Raw genomic sequence first — 27214 nt, 5'->3', positions numbered from 1 at the left:
CTAAAACTGGCTGTGGTGGTGATCACACACATCTGTGAATATGTTAAAACCATTAACTGTACCCTTCAAATGGCTGAATTGTACTGCACAGGAATTACATCTCAGTAAAGCTATTTGGGATAAATAATCATTGAATAAATACTAAACACATGAGTAAATTCCTCCTCTCCAATTAAAAAAAAAAAAAAAAAAAGGTAGAGGCTAAAACCCTCCCAGACATGTTTTCCCTGCGTCAAAGTGCTGTGTGGCTTAATCCTTGTCCACAGGGCTACCCTGTGACTTTAAAATGACAAAATGCTTGCTTATGAAGTGCAGTGTCTGGGTGATAACTGTGGGCAAGGAATTCTAGGAATATATTGGGCTGTGAGAAAAGGAAAAGCAGAAGAGGTATGAGTTGGTTCCCTGAAGGCAGACCTTTAACAATCAGCAACTCAACTGCATGGAACTATCCAAATTAGATGCCCAGATCTCATTTGTATGGTTAGTCTGCACTGGGGGTGCTCCCAGAACTTACTAATGGACAACAGGATGCCTTCCCAGAGCCAGGCAAAAGCAGTACTGGGTCAATTTTCTCCAGTTCTCATACCATCAGACCTTCCTGTACTCCTAGAACAGGAAAACTCCTTTGCCAAAGCACTGGTGTTGGTTCTGATGCTATCAATATTGATAAAGCAGTGCAAGAGAGAGATGCGAATATGATACAGCTCAGGGGTCTGGCACCCAGAAGCACAGGGGCTTTCAGACAAAGTAAGCACATGGATGTGACTGTGCCTCGCTCGGTCCATGCCATCCCCACTTGTTACCACTTCTAGACAAGAAAACCAAGACTCGAAAATGTTAGGAGCTCCTTCAGAGACCAATAGCCAGTAAATGCCTCGCCTAACTTCTTGTCAATACTACCCCCACCCAGTTCCCATGAAATTAGCAACAGAACTTAAAGAAAAAATTAAAAGCCTTTTAAAATTTATTTTTCCACAAGTAGCCAACTATTTTCAAATTTCTCATTGCATATACGTTACTGAATTTATTCAGAAACTATTCAGACAACCAATAAACATTACATATACACCTCACATGTCCCTGAATTATGAACCAGTTTCTCAGCTGTAGGCTAAATCTCACATTTTTCTTGTTCTTTCCATCTTGGGAGGAAACATTTCCTTTTGAAAAATTTACTAATTTCCCCAATTAGATACATGAGACTGCCTCAAAAATCTAGTTAATAAGATTTTACATTATTTAAATGTGGTTTTAGTTTAGAATTATTTTAGTTTAGAATTATTTAATAAATAGTATGGAAGACATGAAAACAAACATCCCCAGGCCTTTAATTCACAGGTCTATCCTGATACCTATTCCTAGCAGGTAGATTCCCTGCCATGGACCTTGACCAAATATTTAATATATGTGATAACTAAGTAACACCATTTCCAAAGCAATAGTTTCCTGCTGTGTTTCCAACTATTAGGAAAATCTTCAAACTGTGAGTAAAGAGACAGAGACAGAGAGGTAACTGGACAGCCGGCAAGGAGCTGATCCTGGGTTTGGGTTCAGGCATTCGAGACCCAGGGCATGTGTTCTGAGCCCTACGTGATATAACCAAAGGTAAACTTGTCTACCTTCCTGAGAGCCTGTTTCCCTAGTTCTAATCGTGGTCAAGTCTGAAAATAACTCTTTAAAATGTGGTTAGAGAGTACACAGAGTAAATGTAAAGGTTCCTGGTGATGGTGCTAATGAAACAGAGACACACTACCAACAACTGCACAGAGGAGGTCTGACTCCTAGCCTTGGTTCTTGCCAACCATCAGTTAACTTGGCAGCCATGTTGATAAACTTGCCAATTTAAAATGCTTTATGATGGCTGTACGAACTTATTTTACATTAAAAATAAATAAAACAAAATGCTCTATAAATTATTGCTTTCTTAAGTAAGTCTTAGATTACTTACTATGCATAACCTTTTAATTTAAAAAAGTATTTATTAAAGCAACTTTCCTGGCCCAACCCAAATAGAACTATCTCCATAGCCATTTTAAAACAAGTAAATCAAATACTCTCTATCATATTTCTGATGGTCCATACTGAACTGAAAGCAGGTCGAGAAAGGCTGGCACATACGAATACTGTCTTCAGGAACTGCTGTCATATACTAACAATGGGCTCAGCACAGCGACTTTCAAAGTAAGCACCTTCAGTGAATATTTACAAGATGAATGAGAAATCATTCCTCAAATAAACATTCTTTGGTGTTTGTCTTCATTCTACCAGGAAACTCGCTTAACCCTAGACTTGAAGGCTAATTCAGAGACTGCTACGACAGGTCACTTCTGATAGTGAAAGGAAATAAAATGTTTTCTCTGGTTACTGTACCATCCTACAAGAGTCCAAAGAGGGTCTTTCTTCTGAAATAAATTACACGAAATGAGCCAAGCTAATGCTGGAAAGCATTTTCTTGTTATCAAAATGGTTAATATGCTTTATATATAAACATGTGTTATTTGCTGAGTTACGTCTGACTTTCTGTGACCCCCTGGCCTATAGCCCACCAAACTTCTCTGTCCATGGGATTTTTCAGACAAGAATAATGGAGCGGTCACCATTTCCTTCTCCAGGGGATCTTCTTGACCCAGGGAGCTGAATCCATGTCTCCTCTGTCTCCTGCACTGCAGGCAGATTCTTTATCTGCTGAGCCATATATATATTTATACATAAAAAGCTCACATAAATCAAGAAAGTTATGATCCAGTGATTCAGATAAACATAAATACGCAAAAACACATTTACCTCAAGTCTATTTAAAAAGGCTTATTTCTATAATCTATTTAATTCTGTATAACTTATAAAAATAGATTATAAATATGTATTTTTAACAAGGTTTTATTTTAGCATTGTTCAAAATAAGAAAAACAAAGAGCACCCATAATTGAGGATAAAATCGATAAACTTATAACTCGGTAGTATCCAGTCGCGGCAACAGATGATGATATAGATCTTACTCATTCATATGGGAAGATGAGCAACAACATATTTTTGATGAAAAATTTTAACAGTGACCTTATGAGCCCTCTTATAAAAAAAACTTGTATTATACATAGAGTTGGAGAAAGAAAATTTTAAGAAAAACATAAATGAAACCATTATATGAGTGACAGAAGGCACTTGCATTTTTTTTTCTGTTCTTTAATGAATTTTCCCCTAACTTTAAAAATATATATATTACCTTAAAACAACAACAAAGACATTTCCTTTTGAGAGAAAGAAGATTGTTTCTAATAATTATCTTCTTGCCAAAAAAAAAGATTTTTTTTTTAAAGGAAACCCACTGTTGTAACTTCTCAGGAATGATCACAATTCCAGTTAATTCTAAGCTAATTTCTCTTACTTAACCTAATATCGTGATACCACAAAAATCACTACAAACAGCTCCTAGAAACAAAGCACCTACCACATTTTAATTGCTTATTGTGCAAAGAACACTCTGGCAGCAGATTTTTGCCAATACTACTCAGTTCTTATGGAATAAGGTGGCAACATCATTCGCCAAGGAGATTCCAAAAATGACAAAAACCTCTGGCCACACACTGCTATTTGATTACTCTATTGAGTCCTTACGATTTGCAGACACTGGGGCCCTAGAATTAAGTTATAGGAATTCCCATAAAAATTAAGCATTTATCAAAATGTGGCTGATACACCCAACAAACAAATATTTCCTGGGAATTTTCAAGAACACATTGAACAATTACATGATTATGTGTTGAGTAAACCTGAAGACAATTTTCAAGTATTCTGAGAACTTACTTAAGCCGAACCACTTACAGTGTTTAATAAAACACAAATATAACAGATGTTTCTAATCTTCAATGTAATTTATTGACACTAAGGGTTATTCTTTAGAGGGAGGAATGAGTTTATAAAATGGGTCTGTGGCTTTGAATCCAAGTTCTACCACTTACTAAACTCTGAGACTGCAGTAAACAATGTAACCTGTGTGTGTCACTATCTTGAATGAAAAGATGGGAAAACTGGTAGTGTTCCTTTCATAGTGATATAGTGAGTATTTAATAAGAAAAATGCAGTTAAAGTGAATTCATTAGATATTATACAGTAGTATATTAATACTATTCCTCCCTCACCTGTGGTCAGTATGCACTTCTATTTTTTATAATCACACAGAGGCTTCTAAACAAGGTTCAGGCAGCATTAGAGGAAGTGAAGTGATACTTGTGAGGCATGGCTGACTTAGATAAATTATAGACCAAAATGATGTCCATAATGTAAAATGCTGGGTTGCAGATATGGGTTAATTTTTTGTTTTCTTAACATAGAAAAAAAAACATAGAATAGTCCTTAAGTCAAACTCATGAATGTCTGTCCTAAAACTTGCTCCTCTTTCTAAATTTATTGTTTCCACTAACACTGCCCCTCTATTATCAGGCCAGAACTTTCTCCATCTGTTTTGTATCTCCTCCAGTTTCCCCTCTCTTCACTGCATCTAACTTGTTGCCTTAAACACGAGCACTTTTTACTAGCACCATAGTTATTACTACCAAAAATAATGTTAAAGACATTTATAATTTCATACATTTTTTCTGTTCACAAACCCTCTATAGGTTAAAGTGCTGCATTCAATATGCAGCAAATCTGGAAAACTCATCAGTGACCACAGGACTGGGAAAGGTCAGTTTTCATTCCAATCCCAAAGAAGGGCAATGCCAAAGAATGCTCAAACTACTGCACAATTAACTCATTTCACATGCTAGCAAGGTAATGCTCAAAATTTTCCAAGCTAGACTTCAACAGTACATGAATCAAGAACTTCCAGATGTTCAAGTTGGATTTAGAATATGCAGAGGAACCAGAGATCAAATTGCCAACATCCACTTGATAACAGAAAAAGCTAGAGAATTCCAGAAAAACATCTACTTCTGCTTCACTGACTACTGTAAAGCCTTTGACTGTGTAGATCACAATGAACTGTGGAAAATTCTTAAAGATATGGGAATACCAGACTATCATACCTGCCTTCTGAGAAACCTGTATGCAAACCAAGAAACAACAGTTAGAATCTGACATGGAACAATGGACATCAAAATTGGGAAAGGAGTAGTCAAGGCTGAATATTGCCACCCCGCTTATGTAACTTTTATGCAGAGTACATCATGCAAAATGCCAGGCTGGATGAAGCACAAGCAGGAATCAAGATTACCAGGAGAAATATCAATAACCTCATATATGCAGATGACACCAGCCTTATGGTAGAAAGCGAAGAGGAATTAAAGAGTCTCTTGATGAAGGTGAAAGAGGAGATGAAAAAGCTGGCTTAAAACTCAACATTCAGAAAACTAAGATCATGGCATCCAGCCCCATCACTTCATGGCAAATAGATAGGGAAACAATGGAAACAATGAGAGACTTTGTTTTCCTGGGCTCCAAAATCACTGCAGATGGTGACTGCCGCCATGGAATTAAAAGATCCTTGAAAAAAAAGCAATGACAAACTTAGACAGCATATTAAAAAGAAGAGACATTATTCTGCCTACAAAGGTCGGTATAGTGAAAGCTAGAGTTTTTCCAGTAGTCATGTAGAATGTGAGAGCTGAACAATAAAAAGGGCTGAGTGCCAAAGAATTGATGCCTTCGAACTGTGGTGCTGGAGAAGACTGTTGAAGAGTCCCTTGGACAGCAAGGAGACCAAACCACTCAATCCTAAAGGAAATCAACCCTGAATATTCATTGGAAGGACTGATGTTGAAGCTCCCATACTTTGGCCACATGATAGAAGAGTCAACTCATGGGAAAAGTCCTGATGCTGGGAAAGCTAGAAGGCAGGAGGAGAAGGGGGCAACAGAGGATGAGATGGTTGAATGGCATCACTGAGCAAATGGACATGAGTTTGAACAAGCTCTGGGAGATGGTGAAGGATAGGAAAGCCTGGCATGCTGCAGTCCACAGGGTCACATAGAGTCGGACACAACTGAGCTACTGAACAACAAATAAGTTAAAAATCTTTTACACCTTCCTGATGAAGTTGCAGAAAGCATCCTGCTGCTGCTGCTAAGTTGCTTCAGTCGTGTCCAACTCTGTGCGACCCCACAGACGAAGTCCACCAGGCTCCTCCGTCCTTGGGATTCTCCAGCCAAGAACACTGGAGTGGGTTGCCATTTCCTTCTCCAACGCACTCTGCAGTGAGGGTCAAAGTCTGGTCCAAGCATGGTACCACTACTTACTAGCTGTGTGATCCTGCCAAATTACCTTCTTTATCTGACCGAGCATTTCTTGGTCTAGTTTTACAGTGGTCCTTTAACCACTTGTTCGATCCCTATGCCTCAGTCTCCTCATCTGTAAAATAGGGCTATTTGGGATATCATAGGGTTACTGTGAAGATTAAATCATCTAATATACATTAAGTGCTCAGAACACTTAGTCCTGACATTTACTAAATACTCAAAACTAACAGCTAATGTCTAGTCCATGGACTATATACTTCATGTTCAGATCGTTTCTGAGCTCAATTTCAGGTATGTGATTCTGTATTAGTCTGTATTTTGTTAAAGCCTCTCCATTTAAATACAGGTTGATATCTGCTGTTACTGCTCTACATTAATACATTTTAAAAAGCTTTGCTCTATATATTTCACAAATATCTGTGGAGTAATTTGCTCTTTACCAAGTAGTATAACTGGTTGTGAACACAGAGATGAGTAAGAGAAGCTCCCTGTCTAAAGGAACTGACAGTGAGTGAGACAGACAGACACAGACAACGACGACTGTAAGCAGTGATAACAGTTATGAAGAAGGTTCTGTGGGAGCCCGCCAGGAGAGAGCAGAGTCTTACCTGGTGGTAAAATCAGGAGGAGCGTCCTGGAGGAGATACCATGTAGCCCAGATCTTCAGGGATGAACAAGACTAAGCCAGCAGGAAGAAAAAACAGGGCATTCCAGGGAGAGCAAGCTATAACAACCCGAAGACTGGAATTTGGGAAAGTGATAGGAGGCAGGTGTGGAAATGTAGCTTAACTGCAAGCTGCAGGGTAAGGAGGCAAGGCTTGAAAGGTAGATGAGCCCAGATTGCAGAAAGCTTTGAAAAGAGTGTGGCTTTCATTCTGCAGTCGGTGGAGGAAGGATACAAACCCCTGGAGGTCTCCAGGAACAGAGTGCCAGGGGTCTCCGTGAGGGATAGGGCTGAGTGGCGGAGAGTGAGCTTTGGGGCCATAGCACCTGACTGCTGCCACGAGTCACTCAGGATATCGGAACCTCAGTTAAATTCCTGAAAGTCTACCTGGTCATTATTTTTCTAACCCTTACTTTAGGTAAGAATCGCTGAAGTGCCTGGGTTAAAGTGCCCACGCGTGGCCCACCTGCAGCCTGCGGTTCAGGACATTTGCAGGGGGGCCTACATATGTGCCTTTTTAATAAGAACACCAGTAAACTCGGATGCAGTTGGCCTGTCTTCCATAAACACTATTACTAATGCAGAGTACCCTATATTGTACCTTTGTCAGTATCAGTCGAAGAAGTGGCAGTCTATGCTACAGGTTAAGAAACCAAGGTTCAGAGAGTAAGCAGCAGACACCTCGATCTAGACCTTCTGGTAACAGGTCAGCAGCAGACACCGAGCTCTAGACCTTTCTGACTCCAAAAGCAGTGCTCTGCTGCAGCTCCCATCACGTGGACGCACGCATCTCACCACTACTGGCCGTGGGCATTGGTCTGTCAGTGATCGTGACTCAGGGGATAACCACGCTCTCATTGTCCCCTCCACAAGCTTGGCGCATAGAGCAGTAACTTCTCCTCGGCAGCAGCTGTAGCCTTTGTCTCTCCCACACCCTCATTCACTTTCCACAAGGGAGGGCGACTCATATCTGGTGATTTGGAGGAAGAACCGAGCAAGGACAGACTGACCCTTTGTTCTCTTTTGGGGCCAGCTTGCCCCCAACATGAGTTTGTTCTTGTCTCCAGTTCCACTGGAGGTAAATTCCCTGCTCCTGTTGGGGAGGGCTGTGACTTAGTGGTGTTCAACATGCGGAAGTCAAAGCAAGTCCAAACTTGTGTTGTGGTTCAGGCCACTTTCTCCATCCAGCCTGATTAATAATGAAGCTCATATTCTGCTCCCCATCTGTCCAGCTCCTTGTCTCCTGCTGGACTGATTCTTGACTGGAAGAAGGCCTCAAAACATCAACCATAACCAAATGTGAATGTAATCTAATTATACTTCTAAATACTGACTTCAAAACTTTTGAGGGTTAAATCGCATTGTTGGGTTACCCCCGCCCCTCACTTAAAAAGGTGCACTGCCTTTGACTCTACAATTCCACTTCTAGTAATTCATTTCAAAGAAACAGAATGTGTGCAAAGACATACTTAGAAAATATGCACTCCATCAGATGTTGCTTAAGATAGAGGCAAAAAAAAGTGACACTATCCAAATGTCTTACCAACAAAAGACTGATTATAAATAAATTAGGCAATACATTGCTGCTGCTGCTGCTAAGTCGCTTCAGTCGTGTCCAACTCTGTGCGACCCCATAAATGGAAGCCCACCAGGCTCCCCCGCCCCTGGGATTCTCCAGGCAAGAACACTGGAGTGGGTTGCCATTTCCTGCTCCAATGCATGAAAGTAAAAAGTGAAAGTGTAGTTGCTCGGTCGTGTCCAACTCTTTGCAACCCCATGGACTGCAGCCTACCAGGCTCCTCCGTCCATGGGATTTTCCAGGCAAGAGTACTGGAGTAGGGTGCCATTGCCTTCTCTGAGGCAATACATCAGGCATCATTAAAAATGTTATTACAGAAGAGTAAAAAAGACATCCACTGTATACTGGTGGGAAAACAAGCAGGAAAAAAATGGCATATTATGCTTCCATGGCCATGAGTATATAACATATATATTTATGTATGTTTACATGTATTTCTAAATGTGCACAGGAAGTGGTCTAAAAGGCTGCATGGTGAGCTTTAACAACCATCTCTGACAGCAGGATCCTAGGAATTTAATAATTTTTATTCCTTTTGGTCATCTGAGTTTTCTAGTGTACTGCTTTTTTAAATGAAAGTATTTTCTTTTTATTTTCATAAAAAATAGCTAAGTATTACTGAAAAGAAACTGCCAACAAAATCTTCAAAGTAATAATTTTGGGTTTTATATTTTAATCAACATATGATTCATTTAATCAGTGTTTTATGTTCCAAAAGGCAGTAATGGTTGGTTATTTTACATGACAATTAACAAGTCTTCAGATCTTAAAAAGGGAAGAGCCATGACTCGGTTGCGTACTAAACTGAAGCAGGTTACTACTGCCCCTGAGGATGGGCTGTTATCTTTAGCATGGAGATTACTATACCCAGCCACAGTTTTCATTTGTGCAAACTGCCTAGCTCAGTACCTGGCACATGGGAATACTTAAAAAAAAAAGTTAGTTGTTCTCCCTTTCAAAAGAATTTGAGTTTTAATTTTAAACTTTTTACTTATACAAAAAAAAACTGAGTAAAAACCAATTTAAGCAACGTCTTGGAGACTAGATTCTTTTCCTAACTCTGTCAGCTATTTAGCTGGTTAGCCCAGTTATAGTAAACAGTAAACATTTTTCACTCTGGTAAAAATTTTTACTTTGGTACTGCTGGGTTTGTTTCAGACTTAAAAAAAAAAAAAAATTCTAAGTTTTGGAGTCTAAGACAAAGTTTGACACACTTGAGGTAAGATCACAATACGTTTTTTCCTTGGTCCAAGTCATATGAACTACAGTGCCAGAAGCTATGTGTTCATAATTATTACAAGGTACAATATATAATGTTTAAAACTGGAGAAAGCTAACTCTACATTGATATATATATTTAACATTCATTGAATTTTACTGAGAGAAAAAGAAAAGTCTTGAAAGGATGGAAGCTGGAATTTTCCAATGAGACTAGAAAAGCACTGATTTCTCCTTGCTGCCCGGCCAGCCTATCCCCTTGGACCTGATTTTTTTAGGTGCCAGGAAAGCAAGAAAGACTTAAGTCAGAAGAAATTTCCAAGGGGAAAGAAAAATAACTCGCCTGTCGTCCTCTACATTCACAAGATGTTCTTAAATCTGTTCTCTATAGATTGTTCGCAGTGGGGAGAAGAAACCCAGCTCTCAAAGGATTAAGGGAAAAAAGTCTCCTAAATAAAAATCAATTATTACCCCAATCCAAGGACTTAAGAGTCATCTGGCAATTTCATACCAAATAACAGAAGGATGTAAGAATTTTAACAAATCTTTAATTTAGAAATCTGTTCACTCATGCATCTCATTCCCTTAGTAGAAGAAATGGTGCTCTCCTAACAACTAGGAGAGAAAAAAGAGCCCAGGAGAAGAAAGCTGTCTCCCCAAAACTTTTATTTACACAGATATTTTCTTAAGGTTATCGTAAGGCCTCTACCCAGTCATCCAGATTCTAAGTCAGCATGGTGACCTGTAAGAAACAAAAAGTTCTCCCCTTTCTCAGGAGCTTCCTAAATACAGTCAAGTACCTTTTATGGCAGGATTCCTACCAGACTGGGATGAGACTTGTGCTAGAAAACGGAGTGCTTTCGCAGGGTCTGTGCCATCTGAATTGCACACCAACCATATAAGGTAAGCAAGCCAGACATTAATATGCCTCATGATAAACAAGGAAACAGAGGCTGACAGAGATCCAAGGCTCTCAGAGAGTGATCGAGAGTGATGGACATGGGACTAGACCCCGAATCTATTGCCATCTTGCCCAGGACTTCCCTCCTCCACAAGCTCAGCCTTCACAAGGGACTGCCTACCTCCACCTAATAAAGACTCAAAAATTTTGGTCTCCGTATTCCCAAAGGATATAATCAATTTACAACACATACTGGTCTAGAAAAGTCAGTACTGATGCTACTACACATATTTAGAAAACACATGCAGAATTTTTTAGTGTCTCAAAATACGTCACCTGTTACTGAGAAAAGAAATATCCTTTCTATCTGGGAAAGAATAAAATGAATTGAGAAGCATTAACCATATGATACTGCAACATAATTGAAGATAGTTTTCTTTTTATTATGACTTCATTTCCGTCTCAAGTACCCTTCTGAAAAAAAGCATTTACATCATCTCTTCTTGTTCAATTAGGTTTCCAGGACCTAAGTAAAGATAAGTACTTCTCAGGGATCAGTCCCCAAATGAGGACCCAGTCCCATTCTTTTTCACTCTAGCAGGGAGCTCTCCAGCTGACTGTTTTCAGCTATTACTCGGAAACCTGACATTCTGCAAGCAATGACTCTGACTTCTTCATTAAAGACATGGTTTAAATGGGTTTTTTTTTTTCACTGATGCAACAAATCAAAAAAAGTACAATAATAAAACACTAAGGATTATTTAGTAGACACCTTCAGATTTTCATATAGGATTTGGTTGAATAAAGACAGATCCTTTGGACATATGCAAAAACCATACATGAAAATTTTCTAGTATGTTATTTATTCAGCCAATCTACTGAAGTGTCTATTCTGTGCTTTCCTAACACATAACTAACTCAAAGTTCATCAGTAATCTCTGATTAACTGATCAATTATCATTTGCAGTTGGATAGGCTTTATCGCAAAAATGTTCAGGATTTTTTTTTTTTTTAAGACATAAAAATACCTTTGTTCTGTCAGCTTTTAACAGTTTTGGTAACTATTTCATACAGAAGCTGACAATAATAACAGAAAATTAAAACTGTGCTAGAGCCACTCCTCTTTTTAAATTATAGCACCTTCCCTTTATCCACCCCTCATATAGCAGAGTCGACAGTTCCCACAGGAACTTCATAAGGCCACAATTAATGTTTAAAAAGTGATCATCAATCTAAAATATGTTTTTTAAATTATTTAAATAAAGTCCAATGGCTGGTACAATACATATAGCTAAAATCTCATAAGAATTAAGGCCTAAACGAAGTGTCTGAGGGTGTGTCTGGTTATAAAGCTGAGAGTTAAAAAAAATAATTGAGTAAGAACCTGCTGGGACAGTACAAAGCATTACCAAGTCTCTCAATTGCTACAATATTAGCTTTCTACAGACTGGATCGGTCTGGCATGATCACTTAAGGATAAATTTAAGATACAAGTTTGAAATGAGTATCTTCTTTAAAAAAAACATTCAGTTCCACAACAGCAGCACCTACATAATGCTGAGTTCTACTTTTGCCTTGGAATCAAATATATGCGCTTTTCTGCTTGCACAAGGACAGTGCTGGCATATTTTCTCTTTAAATTTCAAGTTTATCTTGAAATCAAAGGGAAATCAGTTTTATAAAATTCTATCTATAATATGCAAATAAGGAGCAAGGGGAGTCAGAGAGGAATGGAATGATCCCATTGCTTAAAAAAATGTCAGTCACATACATCAAAAACAGTTCTGCCTAAAGAACTAACAGGATTAGTTAAAAACAAGACTCAAAGAGTTGTAAAAAATTTCTCAGCTGATATTATGAAGAATACATGTGAGGTAACAAGTTGACGTCCAGATAGAGCCATTTATGAGGTCCTGACTAGGTCCTTACTCTTTCCTGTTAGAATTACACAAGTCTGTCTGCAAGAGAGAAATGGATCAAAATAATGGGATTGATGAGACCAAGTTGAGGACCTGCATGTGGGCAGGGGGAGGGGAACTTCAAAGAGCAAGATTTTCTGCAAGTTGGCTTAACAGTCTTGTTTTAGTGAAACTGGGTTGTTCTCATGCCTTTATGAATGAACAAGAAATTTCAAGGGTCATTTCGAAAAAACCTATCTGACTAAGGATCACACTTCTGCCGTACCAGTCATGCAAGGCAATATCAACTCCTGAAAGGTCATGTCAGCATGGCACCTGGGACACTTGAATTAGCATGCCAGTCAGTCATAAGATACCTAAATTATCTGAAGGGGGAATGGCAATCACTTCCAATTATTCTGACTGTGGTCCTTTCCCTACTTTGTAGCCGTACAATTAAGATGAATCAAACAGAAGAGTCTGGGCCTCTGAGGAGCTTTCCCACATATTCTCTTGAGATTGCATTCAAATCTGAGATAGAATACACTTTCTAAAATTTAACTTCTCCTGAACTTAAGGTAAAGAGGAAAATTTCATGTACTTAGCTTCAAAAAGTAGACAACTTACAGTAGGAAATTTTAAATCATTAATCAGTAAGTCACATGAGATAGCTCCTCAAGGAAAGTGTCAATTCTGCTGAAAATATGAGCCAGAGTCTCTCTGAACGGAGTTAGTAAGTCATTATCTTCCCATCGATGACTGTTTCGGTGGCTGCTTTCAAAGCTATGCCGTAGTGTGAGAGACAGATGGGTAAGCACTGCCTTACTGATCAGATATGTTCACTTAGTTCCTTAATTCCAGATGTGAACGATGACAAAAATCTAATTTTAACTGTAAGCAAACACAAACGTGGGTGGAAGCTGGTGGGGGCAGGTTAAGACAAAGTTCTAAGAGGGATAATTCTGCTCATTAGACGTCAAAATGTTGACCCCCTCCAGGTAAAAACCATACCACAGAAGTGAGTTGCTCAAAACAATTATAAAAGAACCCTGAAGCATTTTGAGAGCAAAAACAAGAAAAATAAATCTACTAAAAATAAGAAAAGATGATGAAATTCAAACACAGACATCTTCCTTTCCCACCTGAAAATCCATCCTGAGAAAGATCACAAAGAAGCCAACGACGCAGTCAGCAACACTCCTGCCCAGGTGTTGCTGCGGTTGGTGTGAGCCGAGCAGCAACGTCTGCTGTCGCTTCCTGCACTGAGTCTGCTGCTGTTCCTTCCCTGAGCAGCCGAAGAGAACAGAGACGTTTCTCTTCAGAGGTGTTAAACATTTGGGTTGCTTGAGGGACAAATGGAAGTTTGACACCTAAGACGAATAACCACAGTGCCTGAGGCCAATGGGAACTTTCACTATGTAAAGGCAGCCAAGCTCACTGTCTCACAGCTTTCAGGCACACAAGGGCCAGGACCCAGCACAGGAGGCAACCAACTATGTAGTCCTTTTTAAGACATCGCCATTGGCCTCCAAGGATTTTCATAAATGAGACTCAGAAAGAAGGTCTTGGGAGTATGCTTTTAATAAACTCTCCAGGGCCCTTGCTCTGAAATATTTAAGAGGCTACCGCATCTTCTCACACTCAGTGAAAATGACCATCCCAAGCCAAGGTTTACTGTGCTCTAAGAATTCACACTGACACCAAACATGTTATTATTATAGGTGCTTTCTTGCTAGGCCCGCCTCATTTATCTGAACAAGAATTCTTATTTCAAATTCTATGAGACACCCATTCACAAGATTTCTAGTATAGACACACCTCTAAGAATTCCAGTTCTGGAAGGATGTAATTAGCCAATTAAAATTTTCCTTCAGATGGGGAGAAAAAAAGCTTGAATGGCAAAAGTGGTTCTCCTGTGCAGGTAACTCTATATTTAGGTAATGAGTAAGGGCTGTGTGAGCAAATGTATGTCAGTGTTTGTCTTAAAAAGAGCAAATGCATACGGGATTGTTAAAATAAGCTACCAGCAGAAACACTCCTGTGCGTGCCAGTTGGCCATGGCTGGTATTCTCTGCATTATCTAAGGTTACAAGCAAACAGAAGATTCTGTGTGGGCAAGGGGCAGTTGGGTTTTCCCTCACCACCATCCCCCAGATGTTTTTCTAATCCTAACACCTGAGGGCAGCAGATACAGTAAACAAGGGGTTGTTTGTGATGCAAATCCAAGCCACAGGGCTGACAGGGACCGCTCCCACCCTAAGTCCAAACACAAATGGTCACCCTGCTCCTGACACCCTGGATGCAAACCTATTACTGTGGATGTCCGCTGCACAAACACTCAGTCCTGCTAAGAACAGAGTTAAAGAGCAAGAGGCAGAAGTGTGGTTGGGGTGAAGAGGAGGGGTTGCCTTCCGGTTAAAGTGCTTTGGGACTTAGCATTAAAAACAGCTGTTACATATTAAAAACAAAAGACTGCGACCCACTTCGGCTGGACCCTAAAAGAGAAAAATTGAACATAGTCTCGTGGTTAAAACTGCAAAGCTTCTGGAATTGGGCAAACTGCAGAATACTGGCAAGAAAAGATGCCTAAAATAAAAGTGTTCTAAAGTGGAACAGAATAAAAGCAAAGCAGCAGATAGGAGGGGAAGGTAACTGTTTCCTAACCACACCCCTTTCCTCCACTCTACCCCCACCAACATTTATTCTGGCCACAAATCTTTCCTAAACAATGAATGACTGTTCAATTCACTGACCTCAAAATTTTAATATATACACTAACAATAAATACTTTCCATTCTATCAATTTAAAATGATTAGTATACTGAGGGGCTAGGGGAAAAGGCTGGTTTAAAGAGGAAGAGCAGCTTAATTTTCAATATTCTTGGCAATAACAATATAAATAACAATAGATTTTTATTCTATTGACTTTAAAAAAATTATTGCCTTGAAAGAAGAACTGGCTGAACTGAAGAACAAATTCCACAAATACTTATGAAGCATTAACTGTGTTCACAGCCTAAAAGTGTAAGATTATTTTAGTGGCTATTTTCTATTGTTACCAAGTCAGAGACTATAGCTTGATTTGTTGGAAAGATTATATGTTATATTCTAAGAAGCCTTCAGCAAAAATCTTCAGTTATTCCTTATCTAAAATATAGTCTCCTTCCCCCACCCCTTCAAAACATCAACAAGAAAAAAATAGCCCAACTTTAAATTATCTGATATGCATGCATATCTAATTCAACAGAAACAAAGTCTCCTACAAATTTTAAAACTCAGACGCATTTATCTGGGTGGTCTCTAAATGTTAAAAACTGTATTCACTTTTTTTAGGTAAGAGATTCATATGTACCACACACACATTTCTATCATTAAATATTTGAAAAGCCTTTTAAAATAAAATGTGAAATCACTATTTCCTATAACAACCATCATAAGATTTCCTAGATCTCCATTTTAGCTTCTATGTGAAAATTGGAAAACTCTTATTCCCTACTTAAAGAGGTCAAATATCTTTTTGAAATTCATGGGAAAAAATAACTTTTAAATCACAGTGCCCCCCAAAAAGTGGTCATATTTCCTAGATCGATCTCTTCAACAGCTGAGGGCCACAGATAATCAAGATAACCACAAATACTCTTTATTTGTTCATGACTGATTAGGAAATATTTCTCTTTTCTACTTTGGAGTATCTCATGGTTCCCAGATTCTGTCCACTGAGATATCAGTGACAGTACTTGCCCTAGATGCCTTCCACTGATTTTTTTTCTTTTCACTTGGTGAAAGCACTGGGCTAATAGGGCAAAGATACAGGTTCCATTTTATGATCCTAGATTTGACTCGCAGGAGGGCCAGTTAGACTGAAACATCATCCCCAAAACCCAAACAAATACGTTTTGCACTGGGGTTTGGGTGGCACAGGGGGAGTGAGGCCCAGAAAGAAGGTAAATATATTGATGGATCAGCAAAAATCTACCACTACCTCCAAACAGATGAACCTCAGGGAAAACTCCATTTCACATTCACGTACTAAACAAGTTATCCTTTGGATATCTTCTGACTATATACATTGAGGTTTCCATGTTAACCATAATGTATAAGGCCGTTATAATGCCTCTACATTTTTAGAACTTAAAAGTTAACTGAGCCACCACTTAAAAAAATTTTTTTCATTAAGAGTTATTTTCAAGCTATACTTCTTAGCAACTGACAATAAAGTAAAAATAGTTCATTGCTCCCCTACACCTAAACTGATTTACACAATAAAATGAGACACTGTTTTAAAAGCTGAAGTAACATTCCCAATGTTCAGTTCCAAGTGAGCCAAAGGAATTCTGATTCTACATAGCTTACCGGCAGTGAAAGCCATAGACTACTTAGTTAATTGTAAGATTAAATCAATTTCTCTCTCTCATCAGAGTAGAAAGCATAATACTCATAAAATCATGAGTTTGTTGATTTAAATTCACTTGACATCATGATAGTTCATGATCTGTTTTTTTTATTCATCTTAACCAATAAACCAAAAGCTAATATCCAAAAGTCAAAATATCAAAAAGTAGCACCATTTTAAGGCAGTCATTCCTTATAGCATGTCTTATTTAGCAACAACTGGTCATATATAATGAGAGCATTTGTTTTGTTAAAAAACAAACATTTTGTCAAAAATACAAATTAATTAGCACTTCTGAAAATAATTTGCAACATCAGCATGTTACTCACTGTTCTTGGGATGGGTGGCGAAAGAGATCCATTTGACATGTATGGGTCATTATTCATATTTGGCATCATTATGTATCCAGAATAACTCGAATAAGAGGGTCCCTTACTGTAGAGACCTCCATCTGGATGCTTTCCTAAGAGAAGGCAAAGAACAATCAATAATGCTTTGACTTCCTTTTATAGCACTGTATTTTTTCATTGAAAAGTTAATCGTTCTACTACAGACTTTACATAAAAGATTTGTTTACAAAATATTATAACTGGGTTATTATGCTCTATTTTATATTGACAGTATTTACTCTCTTAAATGGCTTAGCAGTGAACCAGATGTTTTAAAAACATGTGGTTCAATTTACTTCCACTACTGACTGGTGTTTTTACAAAATAAGTGTTATCCATCTAACTTAATTTGCTCTAATACTAACAAACTGGACTAAGAAATACAGACACATGAAAAAAGGCATACAAACCTATAATATAAATACACTAGACTATTCAGCTATACACACACATATATATTTATACACTTAAAGTTACACTCCACTTTATAGGCAAACTCAAAAATTCTACCTGTACTTCTGGATTTCTGGAAAATTTCTAGATTTTACTGATGGAGCAAGTTGTGTCTAGCATATGGGCAACTACCCAAATTTATGAAGGGTTAACCCCAGGAGACTTCATTTTATGTGCTACATTTATATTACACTGCCAAAGAAAAGTGTGTTTGCGTGTGTGTGTTCAGTGTATACATTTCTCCCCTTTTATCTGTGTATCTACTTTGTAGCTCAGAAGGAAGCTTGATATTATAGTTCTCTTCCTTTCTTCCCCTGGCTGACATGTATGTGCGAACCCTTCATTCTGGTCAGGCCAATTGTAAGTAATTAAAGGAGAACAGAAATGCAGGCTGTTCGACAAGGGAACCCTATAGATCACAGATTCTTTTAAAAGTCACAAGGAGTTCTCCTTAAGTCTCAAAAAAAAAATACAGGATTTTTACAGTTTTGAGCAAGCATCAGAAATAGGGAGAAAATCCATCATGTTTCATATGCCTTGTTCTTAACTTTAAGATTGAAGTGTTATATTTTCACATATTAGATTATTCTTTATTGAGTTATATTTAGTCTGCGCATATAGTGCCTGCCTTCTCACTAAAACAAGAAACAGCAAACAAATGAAGGCCCACTTGAAACTATTCCTGTTGGAAAATAAATCGGTATAGACTGTCACTCTTTGTAAAAATGCATGAAAAAAAAATACTAAAGATCTATGACAATTCGAATATTAGGGAAAATGAGGAAAAGAAAAATACTCATTACAGACATTTCTCTTCCATAAAGAATCTGGAAGCCAAAGGAAATTCAAAGGCCCTTAACTCATTCAGTTTTATAATTATGGAAATATGTATTAGAGGTAAGCAATAAGTTTTCTGGGTTTTCTTTACCATTTTGCTCAAAAAATGGGCACAATCTTATTAAATCTGCTTTGAGTTTCTTGGATGCAAATAAAAATAGCAAAATGTACCAATATTCACAAATTGTACATGTTAAATAATAAAGTTGGGAGAAGTAGAATTAATATCTTACCATCATCAGGATGTTCTCTGGCCTTGTCATGGTACGACTCCTGAGAGGTTTGTGCTTGTCTGGCCACCTACCAGCACAAATCCCCACCCCCAAAAGAAAGAAAATTGCTTTAGAGTTTGTGACAATGATGATACAAGCGCATATCCACTGGTAACTCAAAAGAGGGGGATTAGATGCAACTCAGTCTACCTGCTTTACTGATCTAAGAGGGCAGGCTCGGACTGAGTCCTGGGAAACCTTTTCAGTGTGTTCCTGAAAACTACCTCTACAGTACTAGAAACTACAAATGACAATAATAACTGAAACGAACTTGTCAACAATCCACACGCTGTTCTGACCACCGTTTACTAAAACACATCAAGACTGCTTGGACACCTAACATGATAGGAATTTGAGTGGCGGGGCTTGTTCACTTCGATAGCTTCTTCAACCACTATTTACTTCAGTCAGAGCTGATTAAAAGCAGGCTGAAATATCATCTTGCAACTGAAAATGACATTTTAAATAAAAACAAGCCCATGACTCACAAGCCGGGGGTCTTAGGCAACTGTCCCAAACCAATCACAGCAGGAGCTCCACTGCTCCTAAGCTACCCCATGGCTGTCAGTGTGAGCTCACAAGAGAAAAGTGAACTATTCTGTGGTTAAAGGAGGAAAACTTGAGAGTCGAGCTACAGACATCTAAAAGGTAGCCCAGCTAATACCAGCTCTGGTAACCACCATCCACCCAGACTCAACCACGTGCAAATCGGTGGTATTACCCCTTCACCATCTTCCTTGGGTTTGCCCCATGCCCACTTATCACCAGCAAAAATGAACAGATACCTGAGTTCTGGGGCTTCAAACGCAGCGCCCTTCTCCCCAACGCAAAAACACGTAGAAAATGTGAAGTGGGTGGCAGATTTATTTATAGAAAAAGGAAGGGCAAGGAAAACGGGCAGAAATTTGAAAAGGCTGTTCTACAAATATGAGTTTGGCCTCAAGTGTTTCAGAGGCTATTTGGTTCCTTGGACATGTGTCCTCCCAGTGACCTCCTCTCCCCGCCCAATACACAGTCACAAATCTTTTAAATGTAGTTAGGTATGCTCTGGGCAACCCCAGTTTCCCCCTTAAGTTGGTATGTTGAGATGAAAGATTCAGGGTAGAGAGAACATCCCAATGTTTTCCTCAGGAACCAGGCCCTGGGCCTTCCAAAACGCGTTACTCACCCCTGCCATTGGATAAAGAAGGTAATTCTGAGGTGCTCTTAAACTTGCTGTTTAAAACACAAAATGTCTCCGCCCCCAAAACCACAGGCTTTCTTTTTGGGGGCGGAAGGATGCCATTTAAGGAAAAAGAATATACCCTCCAAATTTCTTTGGAGGGAAAAAGCGTTGGTGAAACCATTTTAGTGTCAGGACTTTTCTACCGGATTTCCTCCAAAGCGTCTCCCAGTTGTTGAACAACGGTGGCCAGTGGAGTGTCCGGTATCAGGGTCCATCCGCCTCCCCCACCTCTGAAGCTCTCCGCGAGGCCTGAAATAGCCCTTCCGCGAGGTCCCGCTCGAGGCTTGCTCTCGCCAGCACCCACGTGTCTCTATTTACTCTACTCGGGTTACCAACGCTATCGCCCGCAGCGGGCCAAGAGATCTGATAAGCGCTTTCCACCCTCCCCTGAGTGGGTGCCCTGGCTTCCGCTGCCTCTCTGACTCGCCCTTCTTCTGCATAGATTTAAGGCCTGATTCGGGCCCAAACTTAAGCTTGCTTTTTTTCCCCTTTAAGTGGCGATGGATGGGGAAAACCAGCCGGTAGTGAGAGAGCCCTCCTGGGGCGGCTCAGCTCGGCGCGCCCGCGGCTCCGGCAGCTGGCCCGGCGGCCGCGAGGACCCGGCTCCGCACCGCCCCCGCCGCCCGGGCGCGCGCCCCCTCCGCGGGCGGGCCCCGCGCTAGCCCCGCTCGGCGGCAGTTGGGCCCGCCACCCCTTCCTCTCTCCCTGCGGCTCTGCTCGTCTGTACCTAACTAAGCCTTTGGTGGTGTACCCACTTTTGCAGACATCTACCGAGAGATAGCGGGTGCACTTTGTTTTCCGTCCTACGGAAGAACTTCTCAGGAGCGCTGTTCAGACATCCTCGCCTTAATGCACCGCACCCCCTGAACCCCACCATAAAGGCCGAAGGCGAAACGTCAATGGGTTAAGCGCAGGTTCTCCTGGCCGCAAACCAACGGTTTAGTCACCGAACGCCAAAACTGATACACTTGGACGCTTCCCTGCACACCCCTCCACCCCACACACAGGAAGAACGCTGACCAGAAGCCCAGCCACCCCCCACCCCGCTCCCAGCAGACCTACCCGGGACTCGGGCTGCCCGGCGCCTTCCCTCCCTTCCTCCCTCGGCTCTTTCCCGGGATCCGGCACGCCTCTCAGGGACAGGGCAGCGGCCAGCTCACCTCGTGTCCGTTGCTCGCCGGGATGATTTCGGATTCGTTAACCAAGGAAGACTTGATGTCGGCTAAGTCACCTTCCTCTTCAGGGTGACTGATCTCGGCGAAGATCTTCTCCTTCTGAGGATCGCCCTCGTCCTTGAAGGGGATCATCTCGTCCGTGGCGCAGAGTTCCGGGTCCCCCCCACCGCCGCCGCCTGCCCCGGAGAGTTGGGGCATCCCGACCACTGTATAATCTCCGCTCCGCGGGGGGAGCACCCCAGGCAACAGCAGAAAAGAGAAGGGATCAACGAAAAGGGGGAGAGGAAAAGGAGAATTGGAAGGATGCGTCAGGGAGTAGAGCGGGCGGAAGCCGGGCTGGAGAGCGCCGGGCTGGCAGCCCGCAGCCGGAGCTGCTGCAGCGGCACCCGAGCCCCGGTGGCCGCCCGCGCCTTCCCACTCGGCGGAGACCGATGCCGGCGCCCGTCCCCGAGGCCGAGCAGCACAGGGCGGCGAGGACCGCGGCGGCCGGCGCCTCTGGGGGCGTCTGTGCCGCGCGCTAGGCTAGGCTGCCAGGGCGGCCGCCCCACGCCCCCGGTGTCTCCGGGGTCTGCGCGCGGAGGACGCCGGTTCTGGAGGAGATTCGACTCTCCAAAGTGCACGGGAGGGTCTGTCGGTGCTACTCTTCGCAGATCTCTCCACCTTAGCTTCCCTGGATGACGATCCAGGAGTTTTGTTTCCCGAGAAAAGGAGCGAGCTGGGCAAAACGGCCCCGTTTACCCCAGTAGAGACGGTGTAAGCAGAATCAGAAGATAATGAAATGTCCACTTCCTGGAAGATTAAAAAAAAAAAAAAAGCCACCCGGGTTGGAGATGTCCGTTTCAAAGCTTCTTATTTCCTTCCCTTTCGCTTCGGTTTTCCTTCTCCAGGCGCATTCAATCTGCCAGAGGAGAAGGTGGGGGGCGGAGGAGGAGGGGAAGAGAAAGAGAAGAAGTTTGCCAAGAATAAAGTTTGTGCCGGCGAGCGCAGGGAGTCGGCAGTGGAGGGCACTACTGGGTCTCCGGGCGTCACAGCAGGGACCTCGGACCCAAAAGATTCTGCCGGGAGCTGGAGCCGGCACACACACACTCACACACACACAACCCGACTCCTCTTTGTTCCCGGCTCGAGTTTCTTCAGTCTGGCTCGCTCGCTCTTTTGCTCGCTGCTCTCCACGCCTCCGCCGGGCCGCTTGTCAAAGAGCTGTACCCCTCCGGTTCGCCCGGCCGGGGGGTGGGAGACGCCCGGAGCTTAGCCGCGTGCGGGGCTGCGGATGCGTCCCAGCTTCTTCGCCGCAGAGCGCGCAGCCTGGTCCCTCCTCCGCGCCCTGCCCCGCAGGTGAGCGGCTGCGCCTCCCCGCCGCCTCTCCTCCTCCCGCGCCTCGCCGGCGCTGAAAAGCTGCCCACTTGCGTCGCTTCTCCTCCCCTTCCCCTCCCCCGCCTCCAGCTCTCCTTGGCTGCCCGCTGAGGTGGGGGGGAGGGGGCCGGCGAGAAGGAGGTGGTGATTGAGGACTTTTTTTTTTCTTTTCCCAGAGCCTGTAGGACGAGTCCTAGGTTTGGGGGGGGTGTGTTTGTGTGTGTGTGTGTGTGTGTGTGTGTGCGTCCGTGCGTGCGTGCGTGCGCGCGCGCCTAGGGAGAAGATTCAGGCAACTTGGCTAGGGATGGAAGGACCCGGCGTTTCTTGTAACCCACGAGAGGCACGCTTTGCCCGCATGAAATTGACAAGAAACTCTGCCCCAGCGGTTTAACTTCATCATCTAAGTGTCTCTTCTCTTGTTCCCTTCCCACCCACCCCCCTCCTTCCTCCGCCAGTCTCTTCCCCCACCTCTTTTCCGCCTCTCCCTCTCCCTCCCTTGCTCTGGCAGTGGGAAGAAGATGAAAGAGAAGCCGCCGCAGCTGTGATCGACACCACATTGATAGATGCTCTGACAGAGGGGATGAGGCGGGAATCGGGGACACAGAGAAGGAAAAGGGGAAACAACACATTGCTCAACTAATAAGAGAGAACGGAAGCAAGAAGAACAAGAAAGAGAGTTGTGGCTTTCCTAAATACATGTAAAAGGACAAGGGAACACATGCTAACAAAAATAAAACCTCCAGACTTAACGAGAAAAAGAGGAGGGAGAAAAAACCGAAGACTGAATCTTAATTATCGCTTTTTAAGCAAGATCTTTTTCATTACATCCTCACCATAGGATGCTCACACACAGTTACACTAGGTCGCTCGTGTATTTTCCAAGATACATGCCACAATGTGTGGGAACCTCATAAAGAACCAAAAAAACCACCCAAGTGTGGGGCGGGGGGAGGCAAAAGGACCCAGGAGAGTGAAGCTGGTAGGAGGGAGGACAGGGCAGTCTCTGGCACCTCAGACTTCGGGCTCAAAGAGACCCTTGAAGATGCAAATCCAAATTCAACCTCAAAAATTTCCCAGCCTCCACCGTCTCTTTGATGCATTTTGTACACGGACAGGACTTTTAAGGAGATGCTTTGTGAAAGTTACAGTATAAACGAAGCTGAAGTTTGAAAACACATCACATTTTGTTCCTTGGCTCTCAAACTCCCTCAGTTAAAAATCCAGGCAAAATTATTATACCCAATACAGTAGCCATCTGTAAAACCTCAGAACAGTAAACAAGAGACAGGAAGAAATGTGTCTCCATCTCCCTTAAATTGAAAATGGGGAAAACATTACAGAATCAGACTTTAGCTCTGTTATATAGGAATAGCCATGTAAAGATCCCTCTTCTTTTGTGTAAGGAAGAAATTGCATGCTGCTAGACATCCTATGAGTAAAGACATTAACAATGCTCTAAGTGAGCACTCAAAATATCGCTTATTGGTAATTACTTGAGACGGGAACTCACTAGGAAGCAATTTTTAAAACTATCATTTAAAGCATTCAGTTTGTCTCATAGAGCATGGCCACTAGTCACACGGAAAATTTGTCTCAGGCTCAGTTCAATTCAGTTCAGTCGCTCAGTAGTGTCCCAGTCCTTGTGTCTCAGGTTAGGGTTACATTAAAGGGCTGGTGCTGGGAGCCAGAGAGAGTAAAGCATTAAATCCTCTGCAAATAGGTGAGAATGCTATGCCTTAGAGAAATGATTTTCTACAATGTGTAAGGCAACACTAAAAAGATGGGGGGAAACCCAATTTTACTTTTTGGTTGGTAGCATTATGCAACTTCATTAGGCACCAGTGAGTGTAATGTCAGACATTTATTTCCTCTGTTTTGGAGAAGGAAATGGCAACCCACTCCAGTATTCTTGCCTGGGAAATCCCATGGACAGAGGAGCCTGGAGGGCTACAGTCAATGGGGTCTCAGAGTCAGACACGACTTAGCGACTGAGCACACATACCCTCTGTTCTAAAACAAATATGGGAAAACAAGGTAAAAGTCGTCCCATAAATGCGCCAATTCGACGGACAGGAAAAGAACTGGAAAATGCAGTTTGACCAAAACAGCCAGAGTAGAGACTCCTTTTCATCAGACTGTCAAGGGGTGGGGGAGGGGGGATTTTCTGAAAGCCAAAGAGATTAAATGACGATTCCTACATCTGCCCCCCTCCCCGTTAAAGTGTCGCAACTAATTCGAATCCCATTTACTCCTTTATGTTAATTTTCTGGACTCCCTGAGTCATTTGGAGCTCAGCTCCAGGTGTCCTGGAGATTAAGAGCTCGAGAAGATGGGAATTTTTGGAACAATAACTAGTGGAACTGTTTACTATAAGGGCCGAGGGTAGGTGGCTGCGTTTTGCATTTTGCGGCAAACCTCACCTTTGGAAACACTGTTTCTAACGAAATTACCCAACGTCTTACTCTATTTGCGTGACTGTTTTCCCTCCCCGTGGCGTGCGGGGTGTTTCGTTCGCTGATGTCCTTAGCATTGTTGCAAGTCTTCTGATGAGGTGCATTTAAAAGGGGCTTTTCTAGAAAGCATTCATTCAAGGTTTTTTTTTTTTTTAAGCTTTGTCTGGGAGGGAGATTGACATTTCCACGCGAAGCCTGTCTCTTCAGGGAGAAAAGCTGGGAGACACTGGACGGGCGAGGCAACCCCGGGGAAGAGGTTCCTTCCCTCCTTTACAGGTTCAGTGAAGTTCCTGGCAAAGGTATTTGTGTCGCGGAGAGGTCTCTTCTAAGAACATACACAGCTGCCTTTTGGGGCGCAAGGTCCGGGAGCTGGTGGGTGTTGCGAGCGAGAGACGCCGCCGCCCCCTTCTCTCGGATGTAGAGGCAGGTTATTCGTGTGAACTCGAGCGAACGACTGGAGGTTAGCTGTTGCAGGTTCACTCCTTCAGGATGTGGGTTTCAGGGGGCGTTTTGATGTGATTTAATTCCGACCGTGAAACAATTGCTAAGGACTGGATTGCCGTTGGTTTTTCCCCTTTTGGTGGCTTTGGTTGCTTGGGGTTTACATTGGGAGCGAACTGTGACTTGTTTTATAGCAACACTTCCTTCTGCGCCGGGCGCCGACGCCCGCGCTGCGCGTGGGGGGCGAGGCGCCCACCCTGCGCCGGAACAGGGAGAGAGGGGGGCTGCAAAGACGGTTCTCGAAGTCGGCAGGGTGCATACAGCCCAGCCCCCCGCGGGTGCGGACAAGGGGACTAGACTGACCCCCACCCACACCAGAGACCCCTCCTACCTGTGGGGGGAAGGGGTCGCTGCCAAGTCAAGTCAGCTGCAGACACGCAATGAGTACTTAATTACAGGGAAGAGAGAAAAGCGCGGTGCCCTTCAGAGCCCTCTCCGCCTCCTCAGCCCTAAGCCCCCGCCTGGGCTCCGGGTCTCCCCCTTTGTGTGGCCTGGACTCTCTCCCAGCGACAACTTTGGTGGGATCCCAGAGGAAGGAGGTGGCCGGAGGAGGGGGTACGGAAGAGGATGCTGGAAGAGAGAGACGCGAGGGTGAAGGGCTAGAAAAACGAATAATGTGATTCCAGGGACCGAACACCAACTCCCCTCCAGTTCCCACCCCGGCGTCACCAGGGGACTAAAGCTGTGGGCATCTTCAGTTTAACGGACTTTTCGGAAAGCGGGGGGCGGGAAATGGCAGTTTGTGTCCCAGGGGTTCTTCCGCCTCTTCTCGCCTCCTCCGAATACAAACAAAACTCAGCCCCCCAGCCTCCCCCCGCCCTGCGGGGTAACCGAGGACTCGGGGGACCGTGGAAACGTCCTTCCCCAATCCGGCCGCCTGCGGACGCCCGGCTCCCGCGGGGCCGACGCTCGTTGGCGCCCGCAGCCTAACGCGGCCCCGCGGGGTCGGCTGCAGGAGCCCGCCGCGCCCGCGCGCCCCCGGAGTCCGCCGGCGGCGTCTCCTGCCACGGTGCGGGCCGGGCCCTCCCACTGCCCGCGAGGGAGGGCCGCATCCCACCCCACGACCTGTGGGCTCGGCCGGCCAACCCTCTGCCCACGCGCAGCGAGAAGAGGCAAGTCGGGGTGTTCGCGGACTAGGACTAGGGGAGCCCGCGATAGGCTCAGAGAAGCGGCGGAGGTCGGGGAGAGGCCTGCCACGCGCCCTCGCGGCTCGGCTTCGCGTCCCGACCCCCCGACAACCCCCCGCGGGGACCCGGCCTCCGGCGCAAAGGAGTCGGCGGGAGACTCTGGAAGGAGATCCCCAGGAAGGGATGGCACGGGTGTGGGAGCTGGAACACAACTGGGCCGCCGGGACGGCTCGCCTCCTGGGCTGGACGTGAAAGTCTTTTCCCTCCTTTCTGAAAACTTTTCTCAGGCGTCTTTCACTTGGTGTGAGGACCTGTCTCGGCCCGCCCTCCGGCCCCTCCCTCAGCCGCCGGGGCCCCCGTCCACGCGCCCTCGAGCCGGGGACGCGCGCGGAGCCGCCGCGCAGAAAGGCCGCCCGCGCGCGCGAGCCGCGCCTTATATCCGCGGAGGGCGGCGCCTGCGCGGGGCCCGGCGCGGCGGCGCGGCCTTTGAAGTCCCGGCGGCTGCCGCTTTCATCCTTTCTTTTTTCCCTTGCAGGCCCCTTTGTG

The 27214-nt window shown here is 43.6% G+C and overlaps 1 protein-coding gene across 11 annotated transcripts in view; it reads right to left on the bottom strand.

Annotated features, from left to right (window-relative positions):
* LEF1 (lymphoid enhancer binding factor 1) overlaps positions 1 to 22976 on the bottom strand; it is a 122522-nt gene extending 99546 nt beyond the window's left edge. For 6 of the 11 annotated variants that reach the window (XM_069592962.1, XM_069592960.1, XM_069592961.1 and 3 more), the window contains exons 1-3: positions 21220 to 22623; positions 18796 to 18862; positions 17213 to 17346 (exon numbers count right to left, since the gene is read on the bottom strand). In XM_069592962.1, the coding sequence (XP_069449063.1) occupies positions 17213 to 17346; positions 18796 to 18862; positions 21220 to 21432 (414 nt within the window). In that variant the 5' untranslated portion in view covers positions 21433 to 22623. Of the gene's footprint in view, positions 1 to 17212; positions 17347 to 18795; positions 18863 to 20002; positions 20635 to 21219 lie in introns of those variants that run through there. The other 5 variants (XM_069592958.1, XM_069592957.1, XM_069592966.1 and 2 more) reach the window with 5 other exon arrangements.
* Between the last annotated feature and the right edge of the window lie 4238 nt (positions 22977 to 27214).

This window comes from Ovis canadensis, chromosome 6 (assembly GCF_042477335.2).
Source record: "Ovis canadensis isolate MfBH-ARS-UI-01 breed Bighorn chromosome 6, ARS-UI_OviCan_v2, whole genome shotgun sequence".
NCBI lineage: Eukaryota > Metazoa > Chordata > Mammalia > Artiodactyla > Bovidae > Ovis > Ovis canadensis.
This window is presented reverse-complemented; position numbering and strand designations above follow the sequence as displayed.